Source organism: Cherax quadricarinatus, chromosome 52, assembly GCF_038502225.1.
Source record: "Cherax quadricarinatus isolate ZL_2023a chromosome 52, ASM3850222v1, whole genome shotgun sequence".
Taxonomy (NCBI): Eukaryota; Metazoa; Arthropoda; class Malacostraca; order Decapoda; family Parastacidae; genus Cherax; species Cherax quadricarinatus.
The window spans coordinates 28,412,249-28,426,174 of NC_091343.1; the positions used below are offsets into that span (position 1 = coordinate 28,412,249).

The 13,926-nt window shown below is 44.7% G+C and overlaps 1 protein-coding gene across 2 annotated transcripts in view; it reads right to left on the bottom strand.

The window, feature by feature from the left end:
• The window catches only part of LOC128696863 (uncharacterized), a 167,915-nt gene that overhangs the window by 23,968 nt on the left and 130,021 nt on the right, over window positions 1–13,926 (bottom strand). For both annotated transcript variants that reach the window (XM_053788293.2, XM_070096219.1), the window contains exon 3: window positions 6,517–6,671. In XM_053788293.2, the coding sequence (XP_053644268.2) occupies window positions 6,517–6,671 (155 nt within the window). The remainder of the gene's footprint in view (window positions 1–6,516; window positions 6,672–13,926) is intronic.

Here is a 13,926-nt window from a genome sequence, read left to right on the forward strand (position 1 = left end):
TATTCCGTGCAGTATTTTATATGTCGTTATCATGTCTCCCCTGATTCTCCTGTCCTCCAGTGTCGTCAGGCCGATTTCCCTCAACCTTTCTTCGTAGGACAATCACCGTAGCTCTGGGACTAGTCTTGTTGCAAACCTTAGCACTTTCTCTAACTTCTTGACGTGCTTCACTAGGTGTGGATTCCAAACTGGTGCTGCATACTCCAGTATGGGCCTGACGTAAATGGTATACAGAGTCTTGAACGAATCCTTACTGAGGTATCGGAACGCTATCCGTAGGTTTGCCAGGCGCCCATATGCTGCAGCAGTTATTTGATTGATGTGCGCCTCAGGAGAAATGCTCGTTGTTATAATCACCCCCAGATCTTTATCCTTGAGTGAGATTTGCAGTCTTTGGCCATCTAAACTATATTGTGTCTGCGGTCTTCTTTGCCCTTCCCCAATCTTCATGACTTTGCATTTGACAGGGTAAAACTCAAGGAGCCAGTTGCTTGACCAGGCTCGTAGCCTGTCCAGGTCTCTTTGTCGTCCTGCCTGATCCTCATCCGATTTGATTTTTCTCATTAACTTCACATCATCTGCAAACAAGGACACTTCTGAGTCTATCCCTTCCGTTATGTCGTTCACATATACCAAGAACAGCACAGGTCCTAGGACTGACCCCTGTGGAACCCTGCTTGTCACAGGCGCCTACTCTGACACCTCGTCACGTACCATGACTCGTTGTTGCCTCCCTGTCAGGTATTCTCTGATCCATTGCAGTGCCTTTCCTGTTATGTGTGCCTGATCCTCTAGCTTTTGCAGTAACCTCTTGTGAGGAACTGTGTCGAAGGCCTTCTTGCAGTCCAAAACTCCAGTAGGTTTGTGACGCAGGATTTTCCTTCCCTGAAACCGTGCTGGTTGTCAATTATACACTTGTTTCTTTCCAGGTGCTCCACCACTCTCCTCCTGATGATCTTCTCCATGACCTTGCATACTATACACGTTAGTGATACAGGTCTGTAGTTTAGTGCCTCATGTCTGTCTCCCTTTTTAAAAACTGGGACTACATTTGCCATCTTCCATATCTCAGGGAGTTGCCCAGTTTCAAATGATGTGTTGAAGATCTTTGTGTGTGTGTACTCACCTATTTGTACTCACCTATTTGTGGTTGCAGGGGTCGAGTCATAGCTCCTGGTCCCGCCTCTTCACTGATTGCTACTAGGTCCTCTCTCTCCCTGCTCCATGAGCTTTATCATACCTCGCCTTAAAACTATGTATGGTTCCCGCTTCCACTACTTCACTTTCTAGGCTATTCCACGGCTTGACTACTCTATGACTGAAGAAATACTTCCTAACATCCCTTTGATTCATCTGAGTCTTCAACTTCCAATTGTGACCTCTTGTGTCTGTGTCCGTTCTCTGGAACATCCCGTCTTTGTCCACCTCGTCTATTCCGTGCAGTATTTTATATGTCGTTATCATGTCTCCCCTGACCCTTCTGTCCTCCAGTGTCGTCAGGCCGATTTCCCTCAACCTTTCTTCGTAGGACAATCCCCGTAGCTCTGGGACTAGTCTTGTTGCAAACCTTTGCACTTTCTCTAACTTCTTGACGTGCTTGACTAGATGTGGATTCCAAACTGGTGCTGCATACTCCAGTATGGGCCTGACGTAAATGGTATACAGAGTCTTGAACGAATCCTTACTGAGGTATCGGAACGCTATCCGTAGGTTTGCCAGGTGCCCGTATGCTGCAGCAGTTATCTGATCGATGTGCGCCTCAGGAGATATGCTCGGTGTTATACTCACCCCCAGATCTTTTTCCTTGAGTGAGGTTTGCAGACTTTGGCCGTCTAAACTATATTGTGTCTGCGGTCTTCTTTGCCCTTCCCCAATCTTCATGACTTTGCATTTGGCAGGGTTAAACTCAAGGAGCCAGTTGCTGGACCATGCTTGTAGCAGGTCCAGGTCTCTTTGTCGTCCTGCCTGATCCTCATCCGATTTGATTTTTCTCATTAACTTCACATCGTCCGCAAACAAGGACACTTCTGAGTCTATCCCTTCCGTTATATCATTCACATATACCAAGAACAGCACAGGTCCTAGGACTGACCCCTGTGGAACCCCGCTTGTCACAGGCGCCCACTCTGACACCTCGTCACGTACCATGACTCGTTGTTGCCTCCCTATCAGGTATTCTCTGATCCATTGCAGTGCCTGTCCTGTTATGTGTGCCTGATCCTCTAGCTTTTGCAGTAACCTCTTGTGAGGAACTGTGTCGAAGGCCTTCTTGCAGTCCAAAAAAATGCAGTCGATCCACCCCTCTCTCTCTTGTCTTACTTCTGTCACCTTGTCATAAAACTCTAGTAGGTTTGTGACACAGGATTTTCCCTCCCTGAAACCATGCTGGTTGTCAATTATGCACTTGTTTCTTTCCAGGTGCTCCACCACTCTCCTCCTGATGATCTTCTCCATGACCTTGCATACTATACACGTTAGTGATACAGGTCTGTAGTTTAGTGCCTCATGTCTGTCTCCCTTTTAAAAATTGGGACTACATTTGCCATCTTCCATACCTCAGGGAGTTGCCCAGTTTCAAATGTGTTGAAGATCTTTGTTAACGGTTCACACAATATCTCTGCTCCCTTTTAAGGATCCACGGAGAGATGTCTGGTCCCACCGCCTTTGAGGTGTCAAGTTCGCATAGCAGCTTCTTCACCTCCTCCTTGGTTATATGTACCTCATCCAGCACTTGCTGGTGCACCCCCCTGTGTGTGTGTGTGTGTGTGTGTGTGTGTGTGTGTGTGTGTATGTGTGTGTATTCACACACCCACACAAAGACAGGATGTTCCAGAGATGGGACACAGAAACAGGGGGACACAGTTGGAAGTTGAAGACACAGATAAATCACAGGGATGTTAGGAAGTATTTCTTCAGCCACAGAGTAGTCAGTAAGTGGAACAGTTTGGGAAGCGAAGTAGTGGAGGCAGGATCCATACATAGCTTTAAGCAGAGGTATGATAAAGCTCATGGTTCAGGGAGAGTGACCCAGTAGCGACCAGTGAATAGGTGAGCCAGGAGCTATGACTCGACCCCTGCAACCACAACTAGGTGAGTACACACACACACGCGCACACACACACATACACACACACACACACACACACACACACACACACACACACACACACACACACACACACACACACACACACACATATATACATATCTTTCTTTCAACGTACCAGCCGAATCCCACTGAGGCAGGGTGGCCCAAAAGGAAAAACGAAAGTTTCTCCTTTTAAATTTAGTAATATATACAGGAGAAGGGGTTACTAGCCCCTTGCTCCCGGCACTTTAGTCGCCTCTTTCGACACGCACGGCTTACGGAGGAAGAATTCTGTTCCACTTCCCCATCGGCCGTCTCCCACCAAGGCAGGGTGGCCCGAAAAAGAAGAACTTTCATCATCATTCACTCCATCACAGTCTTGACAGAAGCACCCTTACACCACAGTTATAAAACTGCAACATTAACACCCCTCCTTCAGAGTGCAGACACTGTACTTCCCATCTCCAGGACTCAAGTCCAGCCTGCTGGTTTCCTTGAATCCCTTCATGTTACCTTGTTCAAACTCCAACAGTACGTAAAGTCCTAAAAACCATTTGTCTCCATTCACTCCTATCTAACATGTTCACACATGCTTGCTGAAAGTCCAACCTCTCACATAGAAAACCTCCTTTACCCCCTCCCTCCCACCTTTCCTAGGCTGACCCCTACCCCGCCTTCCCTCCTCTACAGATTTATACACTCTCGAAGTCATTCTGTTTTGTTCCTTCCTCTCTGTATGTCCAAACCACCTCGACAACCCCTCCTCAGCCCTCTGGATATTAGTTTTGGTAATTCCGCAACTCCAAATAATTTCCAAATCACTAATTCTCTGCATTAGATTCAGACCTCACATGGGTCTCAGACATTTGAAAATTCTTGGACGCTGTGGACAAGTTTCGGATCGGGGACTGGATCCTGAAAGGGTTATTAAAATTACTCTAACATAACTTGTGTGCAAATCTGCAAAACCACTGAAAGGCAAACATTCGCTCCTGCCTTAAAAACTTTATACTACACATTAAAAGTACACACCTCACTAGAATTATCAGCAAGAACATATGTTATGATCAAGGCGTGTACCTGGAGGGAGTTCCGGGAGTCACCGTCACCGCTGCCCGGTCCATGACCAGGGATTGCAGTGGATCAACCAGGCTGTTACTGTCGGCCACTCACAAACCGTCGTACGAATCAAAGTCTAGCTGGTTAGGTACTGACTTTAGGTGCCTGCCCAGCTCCTTCTTAGGAGCTGGGAGGCAGTTGAACAGTCTTGGACCCTGATACCTACTGTGTTGTCTCTTAGCGTACTAATGGCGCTCCTGTTTTTCATTGGGAGGATGTTGCACCGCCTGCCGAGTCTATTGCTTTCGTTGGGAGTTATTTTCGTGAGCAGATTTGGGACTAGTCTCAAAGATTTCAAAGTGTATATTATCATGTCTCATATTCGCCTGCGCACCAGCGAGTACTTCTACATGCAGTGGAAGTTGTCTGTATATTCTTCAGGTCTGCAATTTCGCCTGCCCTGAAAAGGGCTGTTAGTGAGCAGCAAAATTCCAGCCTAGAGTGAACAAGCGATTTGAAGAGAATCGTCGTTGGCTTGACATCGCTAGTTCTGAAAGTTCTCATTGTCTTTTAATTCCCTAACAGATATGGTAGAGACAGTGTTGCGATCTTTGAAAGTGTGATTCTCTGACGTTATCACTTTCAGGTTCTTTACATTAGTTTTCGTTCTATTTGTGGTTGGAATTTGTTTTATACTCCAATCCAGTTTATATTTCCTCGAGTTTTCCATACCTGAGTAATTGAAACTAATCTTCATTGAACTTCATATTTTTTTCTGAGGCCCATTTTAAAGACTTGGTTAATGTCAGCTTGAAGATTTGCAGTGTCCTCGATGGATGACACTGTCATGCAAGTTCTTGTATCATCAGCAAAGGAGGACACGGGGCTGTGGCTTAAATCTCTATGTCAGATATGAGGATGAGGAAAAGGATGGGAGTGAAACAGAGCTTTTCACTGTAGACGGCTGTGACTTTAATCTGTTTACTATTACTCTTTCTGTTGTATTTGTTAAAAAGTTATAGGTCCATCTACCCACTTTTCCTTTTATCCCTTTATCATGGAGTAGTAGACATGCTTCAGAACACCACTAGCTCAAACAGCAACACCATGTTACAGTAGACAGGAAATATAATATCATTAGCACAAAATAAAATATCGTCGCAGAGCAAGAGACAGGACACAGATCCTCATTAATAATTAGCTAACACCATCATCATACAGTAAGGGACGGCATAAAATACAGTATCAGACTACAGTATAACATCAGCTAAACCAGTAACACAATCATACAGTAAAAAAAAAAAAGAAAGAGTGCACAACAATAATGGAAGCTCTAGTGGTAGAAGTATAAAAAAAACATCAGAGAACACAAATTCACCGTTGACCTACAGCATCACCAGAAACCGTCCCACACCATGATTACACAGCAGAGCAACAACAAGACATATCAAAACACTAACACCTAGAAACACTGATACACATCATGATCATAGAGGCCACCAGCGACATATATATATATATATATATATATATATATATATATATATATATATATATATATATATATATATATATATATATATATATATATATATATATATATATTTATATATATATATAAACTGACCACGGTTACCCTTAGACTAAGGGTAACTGTGGCCAGTGACACCTACGCTACTCTGAGACCTCTCTCCCTGCTTTAGTTGCTCCCTTGCAACATTGCACAGCTCCTGATGACGTACTGGGAAGTGTGAAAGTACTTGAGCTAAAGATTTCCACCCCCGTGGCTTGTCCTGTATATATATATATATATATATATATATATATATATATATATATATATATATATATATATATATATACAGCACTATCAGACTCAATAATCGCAGAGTGCAACATAAAATGGGCAATAGTTACAAACTAGCACAACTCGAAACGTATCTCACGCTACTGTCGTCCAGTACCCAAGTAAGCCATATTCATCCTCAACATCCATACACAATACAGTAAGAGAGATCCATCAGTAGCACCTCCTCAACATTATCAGCCATAATAAGCAGCAGGACACTCCTCCACTAGCAACAGGAAAACTCACACACTATATAAAACAAGACACAATCCGCTACTAGCACAAACTGCATAAAAAAAAGTTCAACCCACCACAACCACCACCAAATTCATTAAGAAACAAAACTCAGCTCACCATTAACATTACTACAAACATCACATACAATTAGGAACAAAACATAACCCATCACTAGCAACACAGTAAAAAGCAGGACACGATTCACAAATAACATTGCTAGTAACACCATCACACATCATAATCACACGACATAGAAGGATACAGGATATAATGGTTCACTCACTGAGAATGTTTAGTTGAGACAATTTTGAATCTATTGGCAGGAGGCTTTGAGCGTGGTCATCACTCACTATAGCCAGGTGAAGACTTGTTAGACTGGGAGGAAGCATTGTCATTCCATCGCTGCTCAGATGACCCATGAACTCCACCAGATCATTCCTGTACCGGGATAAAGTACTAATTAATGTAACAGGCAATTCAACACCGTTCAGAAGGCCCTTGACCACCAGTAGGGAACACGGATCTGCAGCAAGTCCTCCTGTCTTTTGCAGCTGATAGGCCATTACATGATCTTGGATGAAGAAGTAATGGACATAGATTTTGCAAAAGCATTTAACAAATATGATAAGGGTGTAATAGTGCATTAACCGAAGATAAATAGTTCATTGCGGCTTATGATTGGTTGATGCACATTGTGGCTTTGTAGGGTATTAGAACAGATGTGTCAAGGAAATTTCTGGGACTGGGGGGAAGAGAGTTGCGTCACAGTTAGTGATGCTGATATAACCATGCCACAGAAGTGCTATTGTAATCTCTGTGGATAAGTGATTAGAACACAGGACCTTCCCAACAAGAATGGACCATGGTTCCAGTCCCTGTTCTTTCTATTGTTTATTCACACACACAAACACACACACACACACACGGAGCTCAGGGGAATGTCCTACGAAGAAAGGTTGAGGGAAATCGGCCTGACGACACTGGAGGAAAGGAGGGTCATGAGACATGATAACGATATACAAAATATTGGAATAGATAAGGTGGACAGAGACAGGATGTTCCAGAGAGGGGACACAGAAACAAGTCACAGTTGGAAGCTGAAGACTCAGACGAGTGAAAGGGATGTTAGGAAGTATTTCTTCAGTCATAAGATTGTGAGGAAGTGGAATAGTCTAGCAAGTGATGTAGTGGAGGCAGAAACCATATACAGCTTTAAGACGAGGTATGACAAAGTTCAGGGAGCAGAGAGAGAGGACCTAGCAGCCATCAGTGAAGAGACAGGGCCAGGGGCTGAGACTCGACTCCTGCAACCACAATTAGGCGAGTACAAGTACAATTAGGTGAGTATACACACTCACACACACTAGCGTTCCGATACCTTATTAAGGAATCATTCAAGACTCTATACACTGTGTACGTCAGGCCCAAACTGGAGTATGCAGCACCAGTTTGGAACCCACACCTAGTCAAGCACATCAAGAAATTTGAGAAAGTGCAAAGGTTTGCAACAAGACTAATTCCAAAGCTAAGGGGAATAACCTACGAAGAAAGGTTAAGGGAAATCGGCCTGACGACAATGGATTACAGGAGGGTGGAATAGATAAGGTGGACAGAGACAGGATGTTCCAGAGATGGGACACAAAAACAAGGTGTTACAATTGGAAGTTAAGACTTTGATCAGTCTAAGGGATATTAGGAAGTATTTCTTCAGTCATAGAGTAATCAGGAAGTGGAACCATCTGGAGAGAGATATAGTGGAGGCAGGAACCATACATAGCTTTAAGACGAGGTATGATAAAGCTCATGGAACAGAAGAGAGAAGACTTAATAGCGATCAGTGAAGAGGCAGGGCCAGGAGCTGAGTCTCGACCCCTGCAACCACTGTTAGGTGAGTACAATTAGGTGTGTATACACACACACACACACATACACACTCATACACACACATACACACACACACACACACACACACACACACACACACACACACACACACACACACACACACACACATGGGTATTGAGAGAGGGAGCAGAGGCACTATGTGTACCCCTAACAACAATATTCAATACATCTATCGAAACAGGGAGATTGCCTGAGGCATGGAAGACAGCAAATGTAGTCCCAATCTTTAAAAAAGGAGACAGACATGAAGCATTAAACTACAGACCAGTGTCACTGACATGTATAGTATGCAAAATCATGGAGAAGATTATCAGAAGAGTGGTGGAACACCTAGAAAGGAACGATCTCATCAACAGCAGCCAACATGGTTTCAGGGACGGGAAATCCTGTGTCACAAACCTACTGGAGTTCTATGACATGGTGACAGCAGTAAGACAAGAGAGAGAGGGGTGGGTGGATTGCATTTTCTTGGACTGCAAGAAGGCGTTTGACACAGTTCCACACAAGAGATTGGTGCAAAAACTGGAGGACCAAGCAGGGATAACAGGGAAGGCACTACAATGGATCAGGGAATACTTGTCAGGAAGACAGCAGCGAGTCATGGTACGTGGCGAGGTGTCAGAGTGGGCACCTGTGACCAGCGGGGTCCCACAGGGGTCAATCCTAGGACCAGTGCTGTTTCTGGTATTTGTGAACGACATGACGGAAGGAATAGACTCTGAGGTGTCCCTGTTTGCAGATGACGTAAAGTTGATGAGAAGAATTCACTCGATCGAAGACCAGGCAGAACTACAAAGGGATCTGGACAGGCTGCAGACCTGGTCCAGCAATTGGCTCCTGGAGTTCAATCCCACCAAGTGCAAAGTCATGAAGATTGGGGAAGGGCAAAGAAGACCGCAGACGGAGTACAGTCTAGGGGGCCAGAGACTACAAACCTCACTCAAGGAAAAAGATCTTGTGGTGAGTATAACACCAGGCACATCTCCTGAAGCGCACATCAACCAAATAACTGCTGCAGCATATGGGCGCCTAGCAAACCTCAGAACAGCATTCCGACATCTTAATAAGGAATCATTCAGGACCCTGTACACCGTGTACGTTAGGCCCATATTGGAGTATGCGGCACCAGTTTGGAACCCACACCTAGCCAAGCACGTAAAGAAACTAGAGAAAGTGCAAAGGTTTGCAACAAGACTAGTCCCAGAGCTAAGAGGTATGTCCTACGAGGAGAGGTTAAGGGAAATCAACCTGACGACACTGGAGGACAGGAGAGATAGGGGGGACATGATAACGACATACAAAATACTGAGAGGAATTGACAAGGTGGACAAAGACAGGATGTTCCAGAGATTGGACACAGTAACAAGGGGACACAGTTGGAAGCTGAAGACACAGATGAATCACAGGGATGTTAGGAAGTATTTCTTCAGCCACAGAGTAGTCAGTAAGTGGAATAGTTTGGGAAGAGATGTAGTGGAGGCAGGATCCATACATAGCTTTAAGCAGAGGTATGATAAAGCTCACGGCTCAGGGAGAGTGACCTAGTAGCGATCAGTGAAGAGGCGGGACCAGGAGCTCGGACTCGACCCCCGCAACCTCAACTAGGTGAGTACACACACACACGTAGAGCCAGAAATGAATATACACAGATGAGAAGAGAGGCCCAACGACAGTATGAAAATGGCATAGCAGCGAAAGCCAAATCTGACCCGAAGTTGTTATACAGCCACATCAGGAGGAAAACAACAGTCAAAGACCAGGTAATCATGCTAAGGAAGGAAGGAGGAGAGATCACAAGAAATTACCGTGAAGTATGTGAGGAACTCAACAAGAGATTCAAAGAAGTGTTCACAGAGGAGACAGAAGGAGCTCCAGAAACACGGAGAGGTGCGGCGCACCACCAAGTGCTGGACACAGTACACACAACCGAGGAAGAAGTGAAGAGGCTTCTGAGTGATCTAGATACCTCAAAGGTAATGGGGCCAGATAACATCTCTCCATGGGTCCTGAGAGAGGGAGCAGAGGCGCTATGTGTACCCCTAACATCAATGTTCAGTACATCTATCGAAACAGGGAGATTGCCTGAGGCATGGAAGACAGCAAATGTAGTCCCAATCTTTAAAAAAGGAGACAGACATGAAGCACTAAACTACAGACCAGTGTCACTGACATGTATAGTATGCAAAGTCATGGAGAAGATTATCAGGAGAAGAGTGGTGGAACACCTAGAAAGGAATGATCTCATCAACAGCAGCCAACATGGTTTCAGGGATGGGAAATCCTGTGTCACAAACCTACTGGAGCACTATGACATGGTGACAGCAGTAAGATAAGAGAGAGAGGGGTGGGTGGATTGCATTTTCTTGGACTGCAAGAAGGCGTTTGACACAGTTCAACACAAGAGATTAGTGCAAAATCTGGAGGACCAAGCAGGGATAACAGGGAAGGCACTACAATGGATCAGGGAATACCTGTCAGGAAGACAGCAACGAGTCATGATACGTGGAGAGGTGTCAGAGTGGGCACCTGTGACCAGCAGGGTCCCACAGGGGTCAGTCCTAGGACCAGTGCTATTTCTGGTATTTGTGAACGACATGACGGAAGGAATAGACTCCGAAGTGTCCCTGTTTGCAGATGACGTGAAGTTGATGAGAAGAATTCATTCGATCGAAGACCAGGCAGAACTACAAAGGGATCTGGACAGGCTGCAGACCTGGTCCAGCAATTGGCTCCTGGAGTTCAACCCCACCAACTGAAAAGTCATGAAGATTGGGGAAGGGCAAAGAAGACTGCAGACGGAGTACAGTCTAGGAGGGCCAGAGACTACAAACCTCACTCAAGGAAAAAGATCTTGGGGTGAGTATAACACCAGGTACATCTCCTGAAGTGCACATCAACCAAATAACTGCTGCACCATATAAGCGCCTAGCAAATCTCAGAACAGCATTCCGACATCTTAATAAGGAATCTCTCAGGACCCTGTACACCGTCTACGTTAGGCCCATATTGGAGTATGCAGCACCAGTTTGGAACCCACACCTAGCCAAGCACGTAGAGAAACTAGAGAATGTGCAACATACAAGACTAGTCCCAGAGCTAAGAGGTATGTCCAACGAGGAGAGGTTAAGGGAAATCAACCTGACGACACTGGAGGACAGGAGAGATAGGGGGGACATGGTAACGACATACAAAATACTGAGAGGAATTGACAAGGTGGACAAAGACAGGATGTTCCAGAGATGGGACACACCAACAAGGGGACACAGTTGGAAGTTGAAGACAGGGATGTTAGGAAGCATTTCTTCAGCCACAGAGTAGTCAGGAAGTGTAATAGTTTGGGAAGCGATGTAGTGAAGGCAGGGTCCATACATAGCTTTAAGCAGAGGTATGACAAAGCTCACGGTTCAGGGAGAGTGACCTAGTAGCGACCAGTGAAGAGGCGGGGCCAGGAGCTTGGACTCGACCCCTACAACCTCAACTAGGTGAGTACAACCAGGTGAGTACACACACACACACACACACACACACACACACACACACATAGACTCTGAAGTGTCCCTGTTCGCAGATGACGTGAAGTTGATGAGAAGAATTAAATCGGACGAGGATGAGGCAGGACTGCAAAGAGACCTGGACAGGCTGGACATGTGGTCCAGCAACTGGCTTCTCGAATTCAATCCAGCCAAATGCAAAGTCATGAAGATTGGGAGGGGCAAAGAAGACCGCAGACAGAGTATAGGTTAGGTGGACAAAGACTACAGACCTCACTCAAGGAGAAAGACCTTGGGGTGACCATAACACCGAGCACATCACCGGAGGCACACATCAACCAAATAACCGCTGCAGCATACGGGCGCCTGGCAAACCTGAGAATAGCGTTCGGATACCTTAATAAGGAATCGTTCAAGACACTGTACACTGTGTATGTTAGGCCCATACTGGAGTATGCAGCACCAGTCTGGAACCCACACCTGGTCAAGCACGTCAAGAAGTTAGAGAAAGTACAAAGGTTTGCAACAAGGCTAGTCCCAGAGCTCAAGGGCGGATGCGATCCGCGTTTTAACGACATTTTTTTTATGAACCGATTACGTTCATTTTTGGTGTACTATTAGAAGGTTATATTGAGTATCCTGTGCTGAAGTTTCAATCATATCGGCCAAAAAGGAAATGAAATATGGAGTCAGTGGTACTTGGAAAAGTGGTTTTGACACTTGCTGCTGATAGAACACCTCTAATTCCATCAAATGTCGTTTTTAAGTCTAAAATAAACCTTATCTTCATGCTAAAAAAAAATAAAGTTTCATAACTTTTTTGATATATTGGAAGATGTCGGCCTTGTTGTCCACATAAATCTAAAAATATTTTGGATAGTTCAGAAACACGACCGCTACCTCGTAAAGCAATCATTCTCCTATGTTTGTTGTGAAAATCAAGTCAATTCAATCATAAATATAGCTGATCTTCCCCAAATAGGTAAATAAGTTACTTTCGAGATATAGGCCGAAGCGCGCGGCACGCCCGCTGCCCGGGAAATAATTTTTTTCCCCGAAAAATTCGCTTTATTTTACACTTTTTGCGTGACTTACGAGTGTTTATTACAGTTAACCATTGTAAATCCGTTTTCTCTCATCACTGATGAGAGAGGTCGGACCCTCTCTTCACCTTCAGGGGAAATATCGATAGAAATTTTTTCCTCGGGGCGTCATATTATGCTATATTTTTTTTTTTAAGGTGTACTTTTTATGTTTATATGCTATTATTATATTGCATTATATCATAGTAGATCAATTGTGATAGATAAATAAGCCTTATAATTGATATTAGCGTGGGTATGGAATATTTTGTTGGCTGGAGGTGTCGGCCATTTTCTGCACTATTCCCAGGGGTTCCCGATTGGTTCCTTGATCATATTATCTCCGCCCACTCTGGCATGATCTCAGATGGTGAATTTGTATTATATTAGACAAAGATATAAAAAAACGATAAAAATAACACGGGGAAAAACGTAACAAAAACGTAAACAAAGCCGAGTCAGCGCTTCTTACGCAATATGTCGCGTCAGCGCTGTCACCATGCCTGTTATAAATGGCTGTAATTCCTTTTAGAAACATCGTACAAGGATAATAATTATACCAGAGTGTAGCCAGAAAGTTCAGCTATTTTTTGGTAACAATAACTCAGTTTTCATATATTTTCGATTTTTTTTTGATCCGCGCGCGGGAACTATGAATCTCCCCTCAAGGGAATGTCGTACGAGGAAAGGTTAAGGGAAATCGGACTGACGACAATGGAGGACAGAAGGGTCAGGGGAGACATGATAACTACATACAAGATACTGCGGGGAAGAGACAAGGTGGACAGAGATAGGATGTTCCAGAGAGGGGACACAGGGACAAGGGGTCACAACTGAAAGCTGAAGACTCAGACGAGTCACAGGGACGTTAGGAAGTATTTCTTCAGTCATAGAGTTGTCAGCAAGTGGAATAGCCTAGCAAGTGAAGTAGTGGAGGCAGGAACCATACATAGTTTTAAGAAGAGGAATGACAAAGCTCAGGAAGCAGAGAGAGAGAGGATCCAGTAGCGATCAGTGAAGAGGCGGGGCCAGGAGCTGAGTCTCGACCCCTGCAACCATAATTAGGTGAGTACAATTAGGTGATTAGGTGAGTACACACACACACACACGTTTACACACACGTTTACACTCACACATTCCCACATATACAGTCTCACACATACACTACACCCCTGCCCCCTCCCCTGCCAATCTTTCACTCCTTCCCCTGATCCC